General features: G+C 40.2%; 1 protein-coding gene across 1 annotated transcript in view; it reads left to right on the forward strand.

Annotated features, from left to right (window-relative positions):
- The window catches only part of LOC114563906 (titin-like), a 288,313-nt gene that overhangs the window by 97,862 nt on the left and 166,123 nt on the right, over positions 1 to 24,328 (forward strand). Inside the window, 16 exon segments of the mRNA XM_028590893.1 lie at positions 181 to 364; positions 1,590 to 1,670; positions 2,127 to 2,394; positions 6,355 to 6,426; positions 7,429 to 7,506; positions 14,077 to 14,151; positions 14,312 to 14,374; positions 15,289 to 15,324; positions 18,059 to 18,109; positions 19,304 to 19,702; positions 20,593 to 20,871; positions 21,211 to 21,480; positions 22,743 to 22,882; positions 23,011 to 23,137; positions 23,299 to 23,565; positions 23,667 to 23,933. Coding sequence (XP_028446694.1) covers positions 181 to 364; positions 1,590 to 1,670; positions 2,127 to 2,394; positions 6,355 to 6,426; positions 7,429 to 7,506; positions 14,077 to 14,151; positions 14,312 to 14,374; positions 15,289 to 15,324; positions 18,059 to 18,109; positions 19,304 to 19,702; positions 20,593 to 20,871; positions 21,211 to 21,480; positions 22,743 to 22,882; positions 23,011 to 23,137; positions 23,299 to 23,565; positions 23,667 to 23,933 — 2,657 coding nt within the window.

The raw sequence follows: 24,328 nt of genomic DNA on the forward strand, positions 1-24,328 counted from the left end.
GTGGTGTAACCAGACCTTACTCCACAGTGCTGTGCAGTAAGGTCTGGCAATGCGGACTAAAACGTTGAGGACGGATCGATGTTTGTCACAGAGTTTTGTCTCCTTGAAGACAGGAGATAATATTTGTTGTTGTTGCCGAGATGACAACGTCTCTGATTGTGTGTTTGGTATTTGTGTCAGGACTCCATCGAAGCAGAAGAGTCCGAAGAAAGAAGGAGACTGGGACATCGTGGAGTTGCTCAGAGGCCACGACCCCAAAGAGTACGAGAAGATCCTGACGGAGCACGGTATCCACGACTACCGCGCCATCCTGCAGGCCATCGAGTTCCTGAAGAAGGAGAAGGAGATGGAGAGCGGGAAAGTGGTGAGTAGGGTCGGGTACAGAATTTAATTAAACTTTTTAGGAACTGACGGAATTGCCTTTTCGAGTATTGAAAAACGCCTCTTCATTCAACACCCATTTTCAATCCCTAAGGAGGAAATCTCATCAGCGTCCATGAGCCAATCAGCATGCTTCTACCAAGATCTAGTAATGTCTGTGATTGGCTGACTAACGTTACAAATCGTGGAGACACACAGGAAAAACTCCACATTACACATAGTCGGCGCTAGAACATTCATACAAAGATTAGTCGTAATGTTGTAATTTCTTTTGTTTTATAAAATTGGTATAAAAGTTTTGTTCAGGAATCGGTTTCGAAGTCCCGGTACTGGTATCAGGCTGCGTTCCAGGCATCCCGTAACTCGTGTTTTCACAACCTTCTACCAGTGAAAGTGCCCTGGAACGGCAGTCAAACCCCTAACTTACTACCCGTGAACTTCAGATTACCCAGTTACAGTTTGTGATGTCACACACACACATAAACAACATAATGGCGATCCCTGGTGATGCTGTACAGATGCCAGTGATTAACGGTGAGAAATAGAAATAAATAGGCAACGTAAAGTAATTCTGCACATTGTAATCAAAACAATACACATACGATTGAGTACTACAGGTTATGTTTATTAAATGAAGCCCAAAATATGTCGCCGACTAGAAATCACTAGTATCAGCTAGCAGTTAGCTAACGTCAACGTTAGGTAGCCTAACCTGAAACCTGCCAACGGCACAGTGTTTAGTTAGCCAGCTCGTGACATTGCCTGGAACGCTACCAAGTCGTAACTTACTGGTTAAACATTGTGTTCAGGAATCGGTTTGGAATCAGAAATCTTTGAAAGCTACCCGGCCCTAGTGGTGAGACAGATGAACTTTGACCTCTTCCTGATGATCTGTGGTCGTTTGATTGGATTGTCTAATTCAAAATTTGTGTTCAGATTAAAGATTTGCTTTGAGGGTACATTTCTAACAAAGTATATGTCAAGCAAAGTTTCCCGAAGATGGTTTCTGTGATTTAGGTAGTTCTGATTATGTTAATGTTTGTTCAAGTGTTGATTTTTCGGATCAGTTTGGTTTTTCTCAGTTATTTGATGCTATAAAAACAGGCTGAAACCTCAGAATTGACAGCTGGGATTGACTCCTGATTGCAGGAAGAGATGAAGATATTGTATCTATGATTAACTTTTGTTAACATGGTTTCCGGCTGCAGGAAGTGGAGCGTGGCGGCCGGGTGGAAGAGGAAGACATTGCTCGACTGATGCAGCAGCTGGAGGGACGCGTCGGCACAGAGGTACCTCAGAACATTTTACATGTATTATTAAATAAGTAAAACATACATTAAAGTAGGGCTGGGAATCACCAGAGACCCCACAATATATCTTCAATATACTGATGTCACAATACGATATTGTTGAATGCTAAGGTGCCTTTTTAGACGTTTCTGTCTTTTTATTTTTTTTGCTTATTTTACGTTTCAGCTGGCATCTTTCGCTGACTTTTTTTCCAATGTTTTTGTTCCATGTTTTGACGCCTTCAGCACATTAACAATGTTTTTGTTGCGTTTTCTGACGTTTGTGTCTGCGTCTTTGAAGTTTCTGTCACTTTTTTGGATGTTTTTGTCACTTTCTTTTTCTTACGTTTTTGTTGGCGACTTAGATATTTTTGTTGCTTTTTTTCAATTTTTTTTTTTGCTGTCTTTGATATTTTTGTCATTTTTTCTGAGGTTTCTGTCCGTTTGAACCCTCAGCCCGTCTCTGTGCTGGAGCCCATCAGCGACCAGAAGACGCCGGAGAACCAGACCGCCACCTTCGAGTGTAAGATCCGCATCAACTACCCAGAGATCACCCTGACCTGGTACAAAGGAACGCAGAAACTGGAGAGCAGCGACAAGTACGACATCGGCCGCGCCGGCGACCGCCACTACCTGTCCATCAGGAACTGCCAGGAGAAAGACCAGGGCAACTACCGCGTGGTCTGTGGCCCACACATCGCCAACGCCAAGCTCACCGTCACAGGTAGGTCCCAGCGCTACCACTCCCTGTCCCAGCGCTACCACTCCCTGTCCCGTGGGATGGCTGTGAATCTGCGAATCCTTGAATGGTGAAGGATTATTTTCGCTTATTTTCGCTCCAGAATAATTTCATTGGTTGTCCAAATTACTTTTTTCTTCTTTAGGGGTTTTCTTTGCTTAAGGCAGCCAGTGTCAAAAATAAATTGCGTAACAACGTATTATGTAATAATAAAGTATTACGTAATAATCTGCCGCATTTTCTGACAAAATGTGCGTGCATGTGAATTTGTATAGTCACACCTGTATGTCTTGTTTGTTTTTGTTCATTGTCTTGTTGTGTATTCTTTCTATTAATGCTTTGTTTTAATGGAAAGCACTTTGGGTGTGGTTTACGTGTAATGAAAGGTGCTATACAAATAACATCAACATTGAGAAGATGACCAATGAATTTAGATTATGGCGTGGTAAAGGTCGCCGTCCTAGGGTTGGCAGATACGCCCGACAGACATGTGTCTGTGCGTCTGTAACGTGACCACATGTCCCACTCTTTTATTTTATTATCAGGAGCTGTTTCCGAGTCAGGTGAGCAATACGACTTCACACTAACGGAACAAACTGACCTCTTTCTCTTGATCCCGCCGCCGTATTCTGTGTGATTTTGTAATGTGGGTTTCTGTTTCATGTTTCCTGTTTTTGTTCCGTGTTTCTTTCACATTCAGTCCAAACTACAAAGTCTCTTATAACACTTAAATAACAACATCCAATTGTGTGTTATAAACTGATTAGGGCTGCACGATATGAGTAAAATATGCAATAACATTGTTAAATATCGCGATTACAATAATAACAATATAACTCGCAATAAATAAACAGATATTAAAGTGTACTCTGTTGTGCATCAAAACTAAGGAAAGGAAATCATGTCCAACTTTCTTTTTATTGAATAGATTGAGCAGTGAATTGAATATAACAGGCAGCACTAAAAGAGAATGATTGAAGTACAGTTTTCTGCTGATATTTTCTTTCAACAAACTCCGAGTGAGTTTTGCGATGTGTTAATTGCAGCAGTTGATATTGCGATGACGATAAAAAAAGCGATATATTGTGCAGCCCTACTTACATGTTATTTATTTCTCATTTAACTCTACAAAGACTCTTAATAACACTTAGAAGCAACAACATGCAATCGTGTGATAAACTCTGACTGTCTGCTTTTAGCCGAACAAATTCAGTTCACTAAACGCATCCGAAGCATCGAGGTGAGCGAGCGCCACTGCGCCACCTTTGAGTGCGAGCTCTCCTTCGACAACGCCACCGTGGCGTGGTACAAAGACTCGTGGGAGCTCCGAGAGAGCGACAAATATAACTTCAGGACCGACGGCCGACGCCACTTTATGACCATCCGCAACGTCACGGCCCAGGACGAAGGTTTGTTAAACTGAAGAGATCCAGAGATGCATTTTACACGTTCATCCTCCAGAAGTCTTCATAACTAACGGAAAAAAATACTTGCAAATATGATCTTAAGCTTTTATTTTAGAGGTTAAACTTGTAGGAGATGACTTAAGGCTGCACAAAACGGACAAAAAACAGCTTGTTAACAACAAAAAAATACATTTCATAATGTGCAAATAAGGCAATAAGAAAGAAAGAGAAATCTGCTTCAGTTGTGCAGCTTTAAATGATGATTTATGAAATGTAACACTGACTTCTGATTGGATGTTCAAATGGATGAAGCTATCGTAGCTAATTAGCTGTGTCCATCCAATTCTTTAAAGCTCCTGGGTTAGTGTTTCACACAGAGAAAAAATGAACATTATGTATTATATGCGAGCATTAATAATGTATTCACTCCATCAGAGTTTCAAACAGACAAAATGCACATGATTAATAATAGTATGCGAGCATTAATAATGTGTCCGCTCCGTCAGTATTTCACACAGAGAAAATGAACGTGATATGTAATATCTGAGCATTAATAATGTGTCCGCTCCGCCAGTATTTCACACAGAGAAAATGAACGTGATATGTAATATCTGAGCATTAATAATGTGTCCGCTCCGCCAGGCGTTTACTCGGTGATTGCCCGTCTGGAGCCGATGGGAGAAGCTCGAAGCACCGCTGAGCTTTACCTGTCGGGGAAAGGTCCGTAGCTTTTATCACACCGATATAAAGTCTCTAATCACTTTGATCTTATTAATATTCCAATAACATTTTGTACTTGGCCTTCCACAGAGGTTGGGTTAGGAAAGGTTCCTCAGGGTGAGTACTTTAAAAAGAAGTGATGACAGTAAAACTGAAACACATTTCTAATTTTATTAAAGTCACATCAAAATAGTTTTTCTGACAATGTCACGTTACAGGTTAGGGCTGGGTCGAGTTATTCTCACTTAGTGACAAATTTAAGATTCAAGATTTGTTTATTTGTCTGTAAGACAAATAATTGCCACATAAAAATAAAAAAAATTCATACATGGACAGACACAAGACATGCAATACATGCAGCGTTTTCTGCTTTATAACCTCGCTCATTAAGCTGTATGTACTATTTATGAAACATGCTTTTTTCCATATTTTTCCTACGTTTTGACACTCTTTTCAACGTTTTTGTCTCTGTCAGTTTTTCTTACTTTTGTCCAAGTTTCTAAATGTTTATTGCTTTTTTCTACACTTTTAAAAAAAGTGTCACTTATGAACAGACATAGGACACAATACATGTGCAAGATTAAGGAAATGTGAAGTTTTACTGTCACGACAAACTCTCTCTCTTTTTTAATATTTTGGTTAATTTGAACGTGGATTAACTGAAGTTGTATTTATAAACCTTCAGACGTCCTTGACGCGTCAGTTCATGTCCCAGAAGCAGCGTCCATGTTTGTTCGTGGTGAGTCTGGGACACTTCCTACCAACCAGACTTTCACTCTTTATAACTTTACAACTTCATAAACAGATTGTTTCATTCATAAATGTCTTTTTCCACCAAAAGATTGCTCCGAATTCTATCACTACGAAGAACAAACAGCAGTGAAAGGTACGGGAAACATGCGTACTAACTGTCATCATTTTTCGACTTTATTAATAATTCTTATTTTGCGTGATGAAATGATTTTTGCATTTCAACATAAAAGCCTTTTCCATCCATCCTAAAACCTTCATCATCATCATCCTCATCCTCCTGCTCCTATAACTCTCAGCCTTATTAATCGTGTGATCATTAGAACTCCGTTAATATTAATTCCACCACCATCCCTCCCAATAACTTTAAAGTCGTGTCATAACAACTAAATAATTTAACTTCCTGTTTCTAAAGGGAAACTAATGTAGAGAAGAGGATTATGTGGAGAAGCAATCAAGTTAAAGTCTGAGATTATTTTCTCATTCTAATGAGAGCAAGAATAAACAAATCAGTAGAATATTAAATGAAATTTTGACTTTAATGTCCGAATCTTCTGGCCTTTTTGTCTAACAATTCCCTGATTTTCATTTGCAAATTGTACCATTAAAGTCTGAAATGTAGATGTAAAGTTTAGGTTGTAGTATAAAGTTTGAGATTAAAGTCTGACTGATAACTCAAATGATTGTTAAACATAATCCTCTTCTGCACAAAGCTGAAGTGTTTGAACCGAGATCTCTAAGAGCTGACGATCCCTTCATGATCTGATCCATAGCTTTCAAAAGTCTGACCGTTGAAGAAGAGACAGTTTCTGTTCACTTCTCCTCCGTCACAGGTATCCAACATCTTCTGTCTTATCAAACAACTCATCCACGTAAAAACTGTCTCCACGCTGTGTGTTGTCCTTTAAATGTCTCTCTGTTGTGTCGGTCCACTGTCCGTCTCCATGTTTCTTCATTAATGGTTGATTATTTTGCAGTAAAATCTTCATCTCCGCCTTAATAACCCTTGGATAGTTGAAGACGTGCGGCAGTCTTTACATGTCAGCTTCTTTTTGTCCTTCCTCACCAGAAGAGAGAGAAGCCGTTGAAGAAATAGTTGAGAGGACTCAGAAAGTGGAGATGAGACAACAAGTCCCTGAAGGTATAAACGCTTTTTGGCTGTCCCACAAAGCTTGTGGCTTTAAGCAAGTGCGTAGGTTTTGTTTCAACATTGGTGGAGAGAGGGGGGCACATTATAACTGAGGGGTCTGGGAACCTGCCCCATAAAATATTTAGCGTCAAACACTTAATTTCCTGCAACAATTTGTGCCTTTTCTGCATCAATTTATGGTGCAACTGTCTTTATTTATATTTTGTTCAAAACCTTCTGCGGCCGCATTTGGGGATGTTTTTTCTTTAGGAATAATGTCCATCTCGACAACAAATCTGTTGTAAATCTACATGAATATATCTTTATTTTCTTATTCCTGTTATGTTATTTAACCCCCCGATGTAGAACATGTAGTCTTGATTTCCGTTCATGTTTTGAGCCCCCTGAACAGTTATTTTTACCTGTTTTTGGGGAGTTGGTTGTCTGTCATATTTTAAGGGGGAATACATCTAATCTAAATCTACCTCTTCTGAAATATTTGGGGGGGCATACCCACTCCACACCCCCTCCCCCTCTCCTACCCTTTGAAATCTACGCCTATGATTGTAATGTAACAAAAAATCTGTGAGCCGCCATTTAATGTTTGTTTCGACTTTTAACGCTTCGCGCTGCTTTATCGAAGCTTATCTTTCTCCAAAGTTGTAGACCATCTTTTAGTTTTGTCTGTCTTTTACTTTGTGTTTTGTTCTTGTCTTTCTAAATCACGTTTCCTGTCTTCTACGTATGTTTTTATTTCTCTTACACTCTTAATTAACCCTCACTAGAGCTTACAAAGCAAAAAGTAGAGAGTGGTAGAGTTTGGCCGTATAGTTTGAATGTAATGGTCCAGTCAAAGTTCTCTTCATGTACGTCTTTCTGTCTCATTTGTGTTTTATTTGTTCATTCTTAAAACCTTTCTTGCTTCAGTCACGTTGTTTGTTGCTTTTCTTCATGATTCTTGATGTTAGCATTTATCGTGGTCAGAAAACTGAACTCCGTGATAATATTTTAAAGTACCGGAAGCAAGGAAGACGCAGCCTGAGGTAATTGTCACGGCTCCGGCTCGGCGAGAGGAATCTCCAGTGCCAGAAGGTAATATTCATAACAAGGTTATTTATTACAGGTTGATTTTTGTCTTTGTTTGTGATCTTAGAGTCTTTATCGGCTCACTTTCTTAAATCTTAATATAAAACATCCAACATCATAAAATGTTCAATTTCATGACTTTATTTTGTCATTTTTTCACATATTTTATATTGAAACAGCAATTTTTATATGCACTAAATACATATTCATATATAAGAAATTGTTTCTGTAAAATCTATACTACTATCGCACCATTTTAGCATTCAAAATCCTGATCCTAATCTTTATATCTGTAAAGATGTTACTGTATTTATTTATTTATGTATATACAAGTAATTTCTTTTGAATATTACACAGCAAATTCAAAAATCTTTGAACATTTTACATTTTGGGTGATCATAAATTCTGACAATCCTGTCCTCAGTATCTTTATCAAATAAAACTCTGAAGATGAACTTCAGATGAAGGTTTTGTCTTCCTGTCTGTATGACTTCATGTTGTCTTAAGTGTCTCCGCTAAACTCAGCATTCTTACGATGCGTAAACAGCATTGCGTTCTTTTCTTTTGTCTGTTATTTATGTCTATTTATGGTTTGTGAGTTATATTGTCTGTTTACCTCTTCTTTGAACTCTTAAAGCTGTGTGTGTTCTGTGTTGACTCACAGTATTATTTCTCTGTTAACCACGAAGAAACTTCAGTTTACACCAAACCAGAACCTGAAGAACAGGAAGTGACCAAAAAGGTCACTCCTGAACCTTTTCAACCAAAGCCTTCACCCGAGCCCAAAGTGGCACCTCAGAAACTGGGGGCGCCTGAGCCAAAAGCGCCCAAAATGAAGCCTGAAGCAGCGAAGAAAAAAACAGAAGCTCCTGAAGAGAGAGGTAAAGTAGTTCAATTGGAAAGGCATTGTGTTATACAGTATGTCCGTCTTGTTTTGTTTTATAGTGTGTTTGAATAACGTCACAAACACCCTTAAATTGGCCTTGCGGTGTAACCCTAACAATAGCCCTCTCCAGGGAACTTTGAACATAAATAACTTAGTTGAAATAAAGTGGACTATCAGGCCAAGAATCTGAGGACATTAAGAAAGGGTCATTAAGTACCATTAAGCAAAAGCCAGGTCAGGCAGACTTTGGTCTGGACAATAAGCAAACGTTTACAACGTTTGCATGTAATGGCGGTCTCTGAGGCTAAAACATGTGACGTAAATGTCTTTGTGTAGGATGTTTGTTGGACACTAAACTCTAAAACTGAGTCAAAAAAGTTATCCTGGACTTCTTTGAGAGCAGAGATCTTCAACAAGGGGTCTGGTACCCCTAGGGGTTCCTCAGAGTCACTGCTGGGGGGGCCTCTAAAATTATTGTTAATTTTTGAAAAGTGTTTTTCAAAAATTAAAATGTCTTAACAGAATCCAACTTATTATTAGCAAATAGAAATCCCCACTGATGATAGGCTAACTGGCCTATAGGTAAGGTAGTCATTAAGGTAGCCATCCACAGATAAAGATCATCCTAAGGATTCACTGTGATACATGTATGTTTAACATTAAAAGATGATTTATGAAATCATAGCAACAATTATTATTTTAATAGCTTAGTATTCTATGCAAACAAAGGTATGTATAAAGGGTTTAGGCCGCCCTAATAGTTATTGTTGGCCCAGTTTAATATGCAACTTAATTTTATACAATATATGTAGTAGGGGGTCCCTGCTCCATCTCCATTTAGTTAAGGGGTCCTTGGTTAAAAAAATGTTGAACACCCCTGTTCTAGAGAATAAAAACCACAAATCTGCTAACCTCTTTTTAAATCTCTTTGTGCTACAACAGTTTCATGTTGCTGTGATTTACACAAATAACTCTTTAACACGTTCTTGTGAATCTTGAATGTTCTTCAGTGCTAACCTCTTTAAAACAACATTGTCTAACGTTTTTGGAGTTGACAGCACATGAGTGTTTGGATACAGCCCTCAACAAACTAACTCTAGAAATTATATCTTAGCTGTAGTGTATTAATAATGAAGCGCACACCTCGTTTCATACAATACCTTTATGATGAATGGAAAGTAAAAATGGAAAACCTTTTGAATGTTCTCCAAAGTGCCAGCTGTAGCCAAACCAGAGGAAGTCGTATCTCAGCCAATCGCTGCCAAAATGACTCCCCCAAAGACTGAAGATAGTTTAACAAAAGGTACTGAAAAGAAGGTGTCTGCACCCATCTTTGAACTCTTAATGGGTTGTCATGTCTTTCTGTAATACAAACCAGTCCATGTTGTGTGTTTTAAATCTCAGATTGTGTGTTCTGTAGTAGCACTCGTTAGAGTGGACCTTAACGTTGAAGCCTTATTGGTTACCTGAGGTTGCTGAACGTATATATAATGTTCTTTTAAAGCAGCAGAACGACCAAAGCCTGAAGAACTTGTTCAGCAAGCCAAGGTTACTCCCTCAACACCCGAATTTCTTCCAGCTAAAGGTATTGTTACTTGTCTTCAAATCTTCAGTTGCCCTACCTCTCATATCTTCCTTCAGACTTTAAATTCACTCTTTAAGAGTGTAATTTCTGATTCCACAATAGCCCTGGGCCTGTTGGTTAAACAATACATAATGTTCTCTTAAGTGCAAGATGTTCCCAGACCAGAGAGACCTGTAGTTCAACCGTCAGTGCCACAGCTTACTCCAACAAAAGCTGAAGCTGTTCCAACTAAAGGTACTCCAAAGATGCTCTTAAAAGGTTTCTTTGTTGTTCTGTTTTTGTGTTTGTGTTGTTTCTCATGAAAGAAATATCTTTGAGCATGCTAAGCACTCGTTAGAGTGTGACTTGCACTTTTCAAAATATGTTTAACAAGATAATAATCTTGTATGTAAATGTTCTTTAAAGTTGTCTCAGAACTGAAGGTATCTGAAACTCAAGGAAAACCGCATCTGCTGCCTGGTAAACCTGAGCCAGAAGAACCAAGATCTGTCTTTGAAACAAAACAGGAAGAACCGAAGGTCCCAGAAAAAATGAAGAAGGTTCTGGAAGAGACAAAGAAGGTTGCTGAGGTGCCAAAGAAGGTTCAAGAAACACCAAAAAGGGTGCAAGAAGAACTCAAGAAAGTACTAGAAGAAACACATAGGGTTCCTGAAGCCCCAAAGAAGTTTCAAGACGAACCCAAGAAGGTTGTGGAAGAACAAAAGATTGTTCCTGAAGCACCAAAGAAGGTTCAAGACGAACCCAAGAAGGTTGTGGAAGAACGAAAGATTGTTCCTGAAGCACCAAAGAAGGTTCAAGACGAACCCAAGAAGGTTGTGGAAGAACGAAAGATTGTTCCTGAAGCACCAAAGAAGGTTCGAGACGAACCCAAGAAGGTTGTGGAAGAACAAAAGATTGTTCCTGAAGCACCAAAGAAGGTTCAAGACGAACCAAAGAAGGTTGTGGAAGAACGAAATCTTGTTCCTGAAGCACCAAAGAAGGTTGTGGAAGAAAGAAAGATCGTTTCCGAAGCCCCAAAGGCGGTTCCCAAAGTGGTTACTGAACCACCGGTCAAGCTGGAGAAAACTCCAGAGGCTCCAAAATTAGTAACAGAGGAACCAGTGCTGGGTGGCCGAGCGCCACCACAACATTTGGAAACACCAAAGCAAATGCCACAGGCTAAAAAGCCTCAGCAACAAGGTAGATAAGTCTGAACATCTTATTAACTAATCCTTACTCATCTTGATCTTTTAACTCACACCTGAAGTTAATTCTTCAGAGTTTCTGTCCTCATGTCTGTGCTGTCATGTTTGTTGACTGATCTCGAAGCTGGTACACATCTCAAAAGTATACCTAAACTTACCAATGTTTCATTCTACTTTTTTAGAAAGTCACAAATTATCACTTACATGTAGTATGACCAATTGCTTGTATTTGTCCGTGAAACCAGATAAGGTTATTCCTTCTGGAACAGTATTAGTCCATTCAAAGTCTAAAGAAACTCCACAGCAGAGAGCTAGTGATTCATAATACTTACAGTGTAGTTGTAAAATGAGGCACACAGTAGAATATATACCCCACTGAAATCTCTGTTTCTATATCTTGATGGTTTTTGTCTTGTGTTTTCCTCTTGGCCACCGCTTCATGGTGCAAATCTTCAATCTTGGGTGATATCTTATAAATGACTCCAGTTCCCCCAAAGACTGATCTGACGCAAACAACAGAAGTGCTTGAAGACAGCAGAGAGTCATCTGTAAAATGGGGTTTTGGAGAGAGGATTTCTCTGGCAGAAGAAGTTGGACACAGACAAGAGAGAGTCAAGACGTATGAAACGGAAGTGCCAATCAGGGAGTCACTTATGGGAGAAGAAAGCACTTTGAAAAGGGAGATAAGACAACAAATGGTCCTTGCAGAGGATGAGGTTTCTACGTGGTACAGTGGAGGTCAGCAGGTCGAACATACTCAGCCAGACGTTGAGCCAGCATACACAGAATATGAGCCTGAAAAACTGGAGGATACTGAAGCACATGATGAAGAAGACTTTCCAGGGGACAAAGCAGTGGACCGGAAAGAAGAAATGTCTTTCAGGTTGGTTTCTCCACCTCTGAAGAAAGCTGACCTTCTTCCATCAGAAAGAGACGTCTCCCATCCACCTGAAATGACTCGTCCTACGAAGAAAGAAGTTCCTCCATCTGACACTGAATTCACATCCCAAAAAGAGCTACTCACCTACAAGAAAACCCCTCAAGAAAAGAAACTTGTAATAGCTGACATTCCTTCAACTTATAATGAGCGGAAAGACGTGTTTGAATCACTTGTGTTGGTACATCGTAAAGAAATTGATGAAGAAACTGGGCCTCCAATGGAGGATTTTGTTAAACCTAAAATCTCTGCATCTAAAGAAATTGCTGCATCAAAGAAGCCAAGAGTATTGAAAGAAGTCACTTTTTTCAAGAAAGCGGACTCTGTTGAAGTGGAAGAAGTTCCAGCTGAAAGAGCCATTCCTCTTACATCTGAAGAAGACTTACCCCAAATTCTTTCAAAAACCACCCTTTCTCATCCTATGACAACACTAACTCCCAAAAAAGAAGAAATAATCCCTACAAACATGGAGTCTTCAAGAGAAGAAATCACAAAAACTCCCACAGATGTGGGAAAAATGTATCTTAAAGACATTGTACCTTTGGAGAAACCAACTCCTGTGTCGGCAGAAGTGTCCTTTGAAGAACAACTTGTCCAAACAAGATCTATACCTGCAAGTAAAGAAGTGTCACTTCCAGTTCCAGCTCGAATTCCTTCACCTGAGAAAACAGTCTTGCTTGGTGAAGGCATTTCACCACCAAAAGATGCTGTTCTGCCTACAGAGAAGACTTCTCCGAAACTTCCCAAAGCTGTAGTTGCTCCTGAAGAAGTCACTCTACCCAAGAAACCTATGACTAAAACCAAGGTTGCTCCAACTTCAAAATCTCAAGTTCCACCACACAAGAAACCTTTTGTCCGTGAAGAAGAAACACTTCCTTCCAAAAAACCTGCTTCTCTGGCAGAAAGAATTATCACCCCTAAAGTGGATTCTTCTGAAGATGCGACAACCACTGTAACTAAACCTCCACCAACAAGGGAAGATGACAAGAAAGCAGAGAAGGGAACACAGGAAATTGAACAACAAACTCTTCAGAAAGGTATTCTTTCTTATTTGAGCCGCATAGGCTCGCGATCGTCATAAGATCAACCCCTCTTTAGAGAGCTTAACATCTCATATTTATTTTACTTACACATCTTCCAATATGGTCTTGAATAACAAGAAAAGATGTTACACATTTAACACTAATCGTTACAATCAGCCGTCTTCATCCATTGTCTTTGTAACATGTTTTTATGTGACTACTCTACAAGGAACACCATGTACTAAGGAAACTTTCTTGGTCTATTAACATCTTTCATTGACATTCTTTCCCATCTCCAATCTTGTCACTTCTTCCAATTTATATATTGTTGTTAATAAGTCTTGTTTGACCATGTTGTTGTGTGTTGGGTCTTGATCTTGGCATCTTGTATTCCCAAAGTATCTCCCCCAGAGGAGAAGAAACCATCTGCACCTGCACCAAAGCCTTCACCTCCTCCTGCAGAGAAAGTTCCTCCTCCTGCAGGTAGTTTTTCACTTGTTTGTATGTTCTTGTAAACTAAATGTATGTCTGTTTATTTTCTTTGCTGCCTGATCAAAAGAGATCATCATGATGTTGTCTTTGGTCGATTGCAGTTCCACTTGCTGTCTGTGTCCTCAGTCTTATCTTGCATTGTTTTAGTACAACGGTCCGTCTTGATTGACCATGTTGTTGTCTCGGTCGTGATCTTGGCATCTTGTATTTTAAAGTGTCTCGTCCAGAGGATAAGAAACCATCTGCACCAGCAGCAAAGCCTTCAGCTCCTGTTGCTCCTGCAGCCAAAGTGGCTCTTCCTGAAGGTAGTTTTTTTCACTTTGTTTTGTCTCCTCTGTTTATGTTGTATGTGTTTTGTCTGGTTCTGTTTTTGTTTCTCCATGTGCAATTGCCTTCACTCTTAACTTCTTTAATCTGTCCTCTGTCTGTTTTAATGTCTTGTGTGACCTTTGGTATATTTTGATCCTAAGTGTCTCCTCAAGAGGAAAAGAAACCGTCTCCACCAACACCAAAGCCTCCAGCTGAAAAAGTTGTACCTCCTACAGGTAGTTTCTTCTGTTTGTCATATACGTTGTTTAACTTCCTGTTTGTCCTGCCTCAAAGAAATCTGTTGGTCTGAATTCTTAAATTGTGTCTGTTTTGTTTGAGTATCTGTCAGTTCACAACATCTTTGCCAGTGATTTAATCAAGTTGGCATTCTTGTAGCTCAAGTTGCACCGGTGGCGAAGAAACCCTCACCTGTATCAGAGAAAATCTCTCCACCTGAAGGTAACATGTCTTCTGTAGCTTTCATTTATGTTTGTCTCTTGCTTTTAATGGTTTCTTATGTGACAGCTTCAGTCTTCATACAAAGCAATCAGAGCTTTGGTTTAAGAAATGCATTCATGTAGACTGGGTAACCCCAGCCCGATCTGCCAGCAATTTGATTTTGCCCTGCAGATCAGGCTGGATACCTGTACGTTTATCTATCCTGCTTCCGTTACAATTTTGAGGGGACCAATCACAAACTGGCTTATACACCTGGCACGCTATTGGCTGGTTTAACACAATGACAATAGAGGAGCGACCAAGCAGCTTCTTGTTTACATTCGGGCACGGAAGCGCAGCAACCCGTTGATGCCGCTGTCGCTACTACGTCACCCAGCTTGTTGGTCTGATTGGTCGAAGGACTATCCAATTGGTACAGAGTCATTTGAACTATGCCTGGTGATCACGCCTCTTGTGCAGTAGACAATACAGAGCAGACTCCCCAGACTAATGTTCAATCTTAAAAGATTGAGCTTGGTCTGGTGATAGCCAGACTAGCATTCATGTCTAAATCTGTCTAAATCTGTTTATGTGAGGTTTCGATAAACTGAAATCCATTTTACATTTTCTAATCCAAATATTTCACATTAACAGTTTCTGATGAATGAGGCCAAATAACTTTCAAACTGACTTTTTTAAAACATTTCTTGGTGCATCTGGAGTTACCTTAGTGTAACTGGTACACATGCAATGACGAAAAATCATGTGAACACCTGATAAAGTCATTGCATTCATAGCTCACTTCAAGACCAACATATTCTGGAAACAGAAAACAAATGCATGCCACACACTCAAGTGTCTGTCTCAAAAAATGTTTTTGTTTGTTATCGTTTGCATTGTGTGTACTTATATTGTTGTTATTAAAATTATTCCAGACAAGGAACCAGTTTCAGCTCCTGGACCAACTAAAGGTATACCAAATATTAGTTTCTTGATTTTAAAATTTTAGTTATTCCCCCATAAACACCACAGATATCTCTTGCTTTTCATTTGCATGTTTAAGTGGTGTGTGAGTCCTGTGTTCCAAAAGTGTCAGATGAATTGTTAAGTTTCCTGTGTCCTGTGTCTCTATGTGAAAGTTATAATTATGTTTTACTGCCTCAACCACAGTTCCACCTCTTAAGCAAAAGGGTAAGATCCCAGTTCAGGAAGCAAAAACCCCTGAATCGCCAAAGCTGAAGAGTAAGTTCCCAAGAGTTACCAAAGAGAAGGAACCAGAAGTAGAGGTCGTTAAGCTGAAGAAGGTTCCAGTGAAACCTCCCGAGCCTGACAAACAAGTCGTAACTCATAAAGCAGAAGTGACGAGGCATCAAGATCAAGAACTAACGGTTCATGGACTTCGTGACAGAGAAGATCGAGAGGTGATAACGCTCGGAAGAACTGAACGAGTCTTCACTGCAGAGGAGGAAACGGCTCAGTTGGGCTATTTTGAGAAAGCTGAAAAGATTGCAGTTGTACAGAAAACAGAGAAAGAAGGATGGACAAGAACACCAAAACCACAGAAAGAGGAAGAACCTGATGTGCCAAATGTAGATAAAAAGAAAATAACGAAATTGACTAAGGCAGATGAGCAGAAAGACTCAGTTAAATTAAAACCGTTTGAAAAATCAGGCAAACCAGAGGAAGAATCGCAAAAGATCCAACTAAAAAAGGTGCCAACTAAGCCTAAAGAACCTGAGAAAGAAGTCATAACTCATAAAGTTGAAGTGACGAGGCATTACGATACAGAAGCGATGGTTGGAAAGCTTCACGATAGAGAGGATCGAGAGGTACGACCACATGGAAGAACTGAACAAGTCTTTACTGCAGCTGAAAAGGCATCTGAACTCGGTCAAATGGAGGAACCTAAAAAGCTGGAGGCAGAAGATGAGAAATCGAGATGGCTAAGAACCCCTAAGGCGCCAAAAGATGAAGAGCCTGAGCCAGATTTAACTAAAAAGAAAATAAAGAAATTGCCAAAGAAAGACGAAGAGCAAGAGCAGGTCATATTGAAGCCTTTCGACAAAGTAGCCAAGCCTGAAGAAAAGCCAGATAAAGCATTCGAGGAAGAGAAACCAGAGCCTGTGGACACAAAGGTACCCAGTCGAACTCCAAGAGTTGAAACTCCAAGAGAGCCAACGGAACAGCAGCTTAGGAAAGTTGAAAAGACTGCAACACCTAAAAAAGAAGATGAGAAACCTCAGAAGAAAGAGGAACCAGCTGTTTCACCAAAGAAGCCCAGCCCACCAGGAAAGAAAGAACCAGAGAAAGAAATCCCACAAAAGCAAACCGATATCTTGAAGAAAGGTATAGAACTCAAAAAGACTTCTTCGCCTAGACTGGGTAAAGACAAGGTAGATGAAGAAAAGCCCCTTAAACCTATCGAGCAACTGAAGAAGGTTGAGCTAAAGAAGACGCCATCACCAAAAGTTGATAAGCAGAAACCGAAAGAACTGGAGCAGATCCCTGTTGAGAAGAAGCCAAGTGCTGAACGGATTCCCAAAACTGTTTCACCGAAAGACTCTATCGAAGCTGTTACACTGAAAAAGGTCCCAAAGAAGCTAGCGTCACCAGATGAGGCTTCGCAACTGGCGAAGCCTGATAAAGTGCGGATCCCCGTGGTGAGGGAGGTTTCTCCTGGAGCCGTGCAGATGAAGAAGGTACTCACACAGCAAGAGGAGGAGGTGTTCGAAGAGGAGGCTGAAGAAAACGAAGGCGAGGATGAAGAGGAGGTGTGGGGCTGGGAGCTGGTTCCCTCAGATGACTGGGAAGGTGAAGGGGTGGATGGGGCTTTGGAGACTCCAGGCACGCCTGGCGCCAAACGAGGTGAGACGAAGGCCGACAAAATCCTCATCTGATGACTCTGGGACCACCTCATCCATCTCAAATGACTCATCTAATCCTCATCACATCCTTTTTAACAGAGATGTTCCAATACCATTCTTTTCTTTACCGATTCCGATACCTGATCTTACATATCGTTATACTGAGTACCATTCTGATACCAGTGCGTATAAAGTATAATTTTCATTTTATTTTATTTGACAGTCAATCATAACGAAAAAACAACCTAAATAAAGTACTTTAAAGTAGCTTTTTCGGGCTAAATGTTGTGGTATTGCATAGGTGCAGTGACTCGTGTACTTGCTGATACCGATACTCGATTTTTAGGCAGTTCTAGGCCAGTTCTTGGTCGGTATCGGAACAGCTCACTTGATTTCATTTGTTCATCTAGAGCTCATGTGTTCGTTTATCCGTCTGTTCATCTGTTTATTCACCGTCCATCCATTGAGATGTTCTCATATTGTCCTTCATATTATGTCTGTCTTCAAATGTGTCTTCCACATCGATCATAAAGTGTCCGTCTTTAAGTGTGTTCACATCTTTCAATACAACTTTCAGTTTTCTGCATCGTCTTCCATCCATGTTTGTCACTTTGATCATCTTGTCCCATTATTCCTTCATTTTTCAAAATATTTCACTCCATCTTCATCCTCTTCATTGTGTGCTGTGTGATGTCCCATTAATGTTCTCATGTGTTCTTGAAAAGAATATGTTTGACTTAGCATGTTAGCTTTGCTCAAATCTTTATCTTGTCTTCTGCCGGAGTATTTACGCCAACAGCTATCTCAAACCGAGACACTCATCTTATTGTTTCTTGTCCAGATGGGAAACCAACAGAGGAGGCACCAAAAGGCAGAGGCAGAGGACTTGGGGGTATGAATTCAATAAAAATAGAGCTAATGCGTACTAACAGTTTGCTCTTTTTGCTATATGTCTGAAGCAATTGTGTTTGCTCCATTCATGATATTTGTTAAGTGTAAGTTGTTTTCTTGTCTTGTTCTTTCAAAAAAAAAAAAAATCTTTTGTGTTAAGCTTTTAATCTCGGCCAAAACGTTTTCTGATGATGATCAATATTAGGGCTCCAAAATCTTAATACAATAATTTCGAAATAGGTCTAAAGCTGTTACAATAAGTAGGGTCAAGGTAGGTTTTTTTAATTAGAGGCTGAACCACAGCATGTTTAAAGCTAGATGGGACTGTGCCATTCATAAGAGAGCTATTTATTACAGACAAGAATAGTATCAAATACCATGTTTCATGTGTGTCATACAATATCCATCAATGCTGACAGGGCCACAGGTACAAAACAATTCGTAGCTGCTGTGTTGACAGATGTCTGTTACGTAGCATGTAACTATCAAAATCCGTCAAGTACCGAAAGATTTTTAAGCTTTGCACAAGATTGTTGTTCAGGAAAAGTTCTTGTTTGGCTGCTTGTGTTTTGAAAAAATCTGCAAAACATATCGTATTGGTATCGCATACTATTGATACACAGATCTTATCCACATTTTTTCATTCTTGCACTGATACCAGCCAATTGGAGCACTGATTTTTATTAGTAGCTAGAAGAGTTGATGTCGATGTTCACACCATATTCTTTGACCTTTACTATGTGTTACACATACATACTTAAAGAAAACAAATATTTAGAGTTACAGATATTCTTCAGGACAGGCTTAAACTTTCACAACGTGAAAACACAGGTGGGTAATCTATCTGGAATCTCTATCTTTTGCTAATTAGCTTCACAGTTGCTGGAGTTGCTACATCTTTCTCTCTTTGCGTGTTGTATGTGTGGTTTGTTGTGTATGTTCCCTTGTAGTTTTGGGCTTCTTCAAAGAATCCTGTTGGAAGCTCATAAAGAGTTACTTTGCATGTTTATAATCTTTAATATAATCTTATATTCTAACACAAAGATTTTTCTTAAATGTGAGATTATTTTGACAGAATGACTTTTAATTCCCAGTAGGCACAAGGTCTTATAAACATCCCATTGTCCAATGTCTGATTCTTTACTCACCTTCTTATTAAACTAACTTGATGGGTTTTTTGTATGTCACGTTGCAGCGAGACAAACGCCATCTCCTGGTGACGCTGGCAAAGGCCGCGGCCTGAGACCTGGTGGAAAAGGCCCGTCACCACCAGAGGAACCCTTCGGAGGATTTAAACTCAAAGCCGTGCCTCTGAAATTCGTCAAAAAGATTCAGGACATTGTGCTGAAGGAAGCTGAGTCTATTGGCTCATCTGCTGTGTTTGAATGTGAGATTTCACCTTCCACCGCCATTACGACGTGGATGAAAGATGGTAGTAACCTCCGCGAGGGGCCCAAACACAAATTCACAGCTGATGGCAAAGATCGCAAGTTGAACATTATTGATGTCCAGTTGTCTGACACCGGTGAATACACCTGTGTGGGCAAGAACGCTGGCAAGGAAATAACATGCACAGCCAAGCTTGTTGTTGAAGGTAAACTAATGAGGACTTTTTATCCAACATAATGTTTGAGAAGTTTAATTTATTGTGTTGATTGAAAGAAAAAAAGCTTTCTGTTGGCATCAAAAAGTTCTCAAACTCAGGTATGGTATGACACTAGATACGATTTAATGACAATACTTATGTCATGATAAGATATTTAACCATTTATTTTGCCATATATTGCACTGTATTACCTTTTTGCTGTCAGTCGATTAAAATATTTAATCGTGGTTATTTGCATGATTGTCTATAGTTCTAAATGTTCTTTAAAAGAGATATTTTTTTCAAGTTTTTAATGCTCTTTTCAATGCGGGATCAGACAAATGTTGATTATTATTGCCTCAATCCAAAACAAGGGCAAATGAGTCTACATGCAAATTTAGTCTTTTGGAGAGAACCATCTAGAAGGGCTTTAAAACTTAACTTGCCATTCAAAAGTTTTCTTCCTCCATTTCTGCTCAACTAGCTTTGTTGTCTGCTAGCCATCCACAACAACTACAGAGCAGTCCGAGGCCCAAATCACAGAATGCACATGCGTTAATTGGCCATTGAAAAACTGAGTGACGTTAAAAGAAATACGCATTAACTTATTCTTAGCGCGTTCATTTTGACAGCCCTACCTTTTGACAACTTCAAACTATATCCTCAAAGCAAGGCTTTGTTGTTAAACATATGTTTTATCTCTGTTTGTTCATCTCCTTAGAATTTTGCAATTTATGTAAAAAGATTGATTCTTGGCATCCGCGTGTCGATATGGTAATGCCACGGAAAATATTGCGATACTTTGCCGATGATTCACCCCTAATAGCACCAACGTGGAAGACACTGAATGATACCTAGCCGTTATTGTTTTTTTAAATTCTGTAACTCTTCTTGTGCAGAGCTGCCGGTGAAATGGTTGAAGGAGTTGGAACCAGAGACGTCCTGTATTAAGACTCAGCCCATGTACCTGACTTGTGAGTTGAACAAAGAGAGAGATGTGGTCTGGAAGCGTAACGGCGCCCTCCTGAAGAAAAAGGCAGGAAAAGTGGCCATTAATATCATTGGTATGCAGCACGCTGTGACCATCCAGAACGCCACTGAGGAAGACGCCGGCGCCTACACGTGTGAGGTGGCCGGGCAGGAGGACGTTAAGACGACAACCAACGTCAAAGTGATTGGTAAGAACCTTCTCTTCTCAATGGATTTCACCATGTGACGTGTCTGTCCTTTTGTTCTTTCATCACCTTAACCTTTTCATCAAAACGCAAGTTCTTGAAAGTGTTGGCCGATGGTTATGTTATAAATTCTAAACTATAAGCTGCACTAAGTTATCTGAAGTCAAACAAGGTTACCAGAAAAAGCAGCGTTTTCATAGATCAGGATAGACAATAGTTAGAAAATTTGATAGACAACAGATCAGGGAGAGCACGCCAGTAACACCACATCCGCGTTGCTCCCTCTTTTCATCACTTCATAGTTGCACTTTGTTTAAAGTTACTTCAACTCTCTGTCCTCAGAAATCATCAAAGACTGGCTGACGAAGCCTCTGAGGGACCAGCATGTGAAACCGAAAGCTAAAGCCACGTTTAAATGTGAGCTGTTCAAAGACACTCCCAACTGGAAGTGGTTCAAAGGAGACAACGAGCTTGCTCCTTCTGACAAAGTGGAGATCAACAAAGATGGAAAGGACGTGACACTCACTATCAAAAACTGCCAGCCGGACGACGTCTCAGACTATACCATCGAGGTGGAGGACCGCAGATACACAGCCAAACTCACACTTGGAGGTTAGTGCAACATTTACATTTCAGCCTCTCAAATATGGAGGTTTCCTGCTTTTCTCTGTTTTAAAACGTGTTAAACTCAATATCTTTGGGTTTGGGACTGTCAAACCTTGGGTTTTAAAGGTCCCATGGCATGAAAATGTGACTTTATTTTTAACATTAATATGAGTTCCCCCAGACTGCCTATGGTCCCCCAGTGGCTAGAAATGGTGATAGGTGTAAACTGAGCCCTGGGTATCCTGCTCTGCCTTTGAGAAAATGAAAGCTCAGTCAGCCAATCAGGACTCTTCTCCTTATGAGGTCATAAGGAGAAAGGTTACCTCCCCTTTCTCTGCTTTGCCTGCCTAGAGAATTTGGCCCACCCATGAGAGAGAGACATCATGGCATTCAAATGAGCAAAGTGGCAGTTGGTCAAGGCCACACCCCCACCCTCCACCTTGCCCCCCCCTCTCTCCTCCTCAATAGCTACAGACACAGAAATGGCACATCCTAAGGAAAGCTCTTTGTGGGACTGGCTCTAGTGGCTGTAGTTCTGCACCAAGGCGGAATTATGGGAAAGAGACTTCAGATACAGTATTAGGGGACCACTTAGGTCTATATAAAAGAGACTTCAGATACAGTATTAGGGGACCACTAAGGCCTATATAAAAGAGACTTCAGATACAGTATTAAGGGACCACAAAGGTCTATATAAAAGAGACTTCAGATACAGTATTAGAGGACCACTTAGGTCTATATAAAAGAGACTTCAGATACAGTATTAGGGGACCACTAAGGTCTATATAAAAGAGACTTCAGATACAGTATTAGGGGACCACTAAGGTCTATATAGAAGAGACTTCAGATACAGTATTAGGGGACCACTAAGGTCTATATAAAAGAGACTTCAGATACAGTATTAGGGGACCACTAAGGTCTATATAAAAGAGACTTCAGATACAGTATTAGGGGACCACTAAGGCCTATATAAAAGAGACTTCAGATACAGTATTAGGGGACCACTAAGGTCTATATAAAAGAAACTTCAGATACAGTATTAGGGGACCAATAAGGCCTATACAAAAGCATCCAAAAAGCAGCATGTCATAGGACCTTTAAGAAACTGGGATGGACATATTTCACTATGTTCTGACATTTTGTATAATCTAGAAAATAATGGGCAGGTTAATTGACTATGAAAACAGTCGTTAGTTGCAGCCCTGATCATGTTCAGTATTTAAGTATTATTCAGTATTAGTAGTTAACTCTTGTGTGTGATGTTTCAGAGCGCGAGGCCGAGATCCTGAAGCCTCTCTCCAGCGTGGAGGTGGTCGAGAAGGAGGAAGCTAACTTCAACACTGAGATTTCGGAGGAGGATGTAGTCGGGGAATGGAAACTGAGAGGCCAGGTGTTGATGAGGTCTCCGGTAAGTTTAAAAGACAAAAACCCTGATCTCAGAATGAAAACACCATGACTGTGTTGTACGTAACAGTGATGTAACAGTCTGCTTTCCTTTCCGAGAACTCAAGTAATGTGTTTGTTCTTTTCTTTCAGACCTGCGACATTAAATCTGAAGGCGGGAAGCGTTTCCTGACGTTGAAACACGTGCAGCTGGATCAGGCGGGCGAGGTGTCATATCAGGCGCTGAACGCCGTCACCAGCGCCATGCTCAGCGTCAAAGGTACAAACCTGACACACATGTACCCTACTCTGTGTTTGTGTTGTTGTGTTGCATTTGTGGGTCTCAGAAAACGAAGGAATTTCACAAGGGATACGGTAAGAAAAGATCTGTCTGTGTTTCTCCTTTTGTGATTAACTGGCGGATTGATTTGCACCTCGCAGAGATCGAAATGGGCTTTGTTGAGCCACTGCGGGATGTTTCTGTGCCTGAAAAGAAACAGGCTAAGTTTGAATGCACCATCACCAAAGAGGTGTCAAAGGTCATGTGGTTCAGGGGGGTGGAGATTGTCACCCCGAGCCCTAAATATGAAATAATGGATGATGGAAAGAAACACATGCTGATCATAAACAGCTGTGAATTTGATGACGAGGCTCAGTACACGATCGAAGTGTTGGGCCAGAGATCTAGTGCTCAGCTGGCCGTGGAAGGTAAGTGGCACACACAAACGCTTCCTGTTGTTTCCTCTTTGGATGTTTGTTGGATGGCGACAAACCCCTCTGTCTGTGTGCACTGACCTGGTTTATTTCAGGCATGAGGCTGAAGTTTGTGCAGCAGCTTCAGGACCAAACTGTGAAAGAAGGTAAAACGGTTCGATTTGAACTCGAGCTGTCACATGATAACGTGCCAGTGGTTTGGTACCGAAACGAAATGAAGCTCCATGTGAGCCGAACCGTGCTCACACACGTGGAAGGAAAGAAACACATTCTAGAAATGAGGACGTTGACTCTAGATGATACGTGCCTGGTAAAGGCCGAGGCCAAAGGGATTTACTCCATGGCAAAACTCACGGTCATAGGTAACGACACCCTTCCTCTTCCTCTTTTATCTCAGGCCTGAGTCGGACAGACCTTTACAAACACGTTGCATCAGTGTGTTCTGTTCTCATTCATTAACTCTCCTGTTGTCTTCCCATCGACCACGCAACTTTTGTTTGTTTTTTCTGGTCCAAAATTTCAAATTCAAACTTTTTTTGGTGACGTTTTTGTCACAAATTTCCCATGTTATTGTAGATTTTTTTCTGCACTTTTTTATATTTTTGTTGGGGTTTTTTTTCAAAAAAATTCCTTCTTGATCATTTATTTTTTTGTGAACTGATAATTTGTTCTACTTGTAAAGAGTAATGGTTGTATGGAACCATCCACGTTATGTTTTTGGACAATTTGGTTGAAAGAAACTTCGGATTCGGATACA

Source organism: Perca flavescens, chromosome 11, assembly GCF_004354835.1.
Source record: "Perca flavescens isolate YP-PL-M2 chromosome 11, PFLA_1.0, whole genome shotgun sequence".
NCBI classification, from domain to species: Eukaryota; Metazoa; Chordata; class Actinopteri; order Perciformes; family Percidae; genus Perca; species Perca flavescens.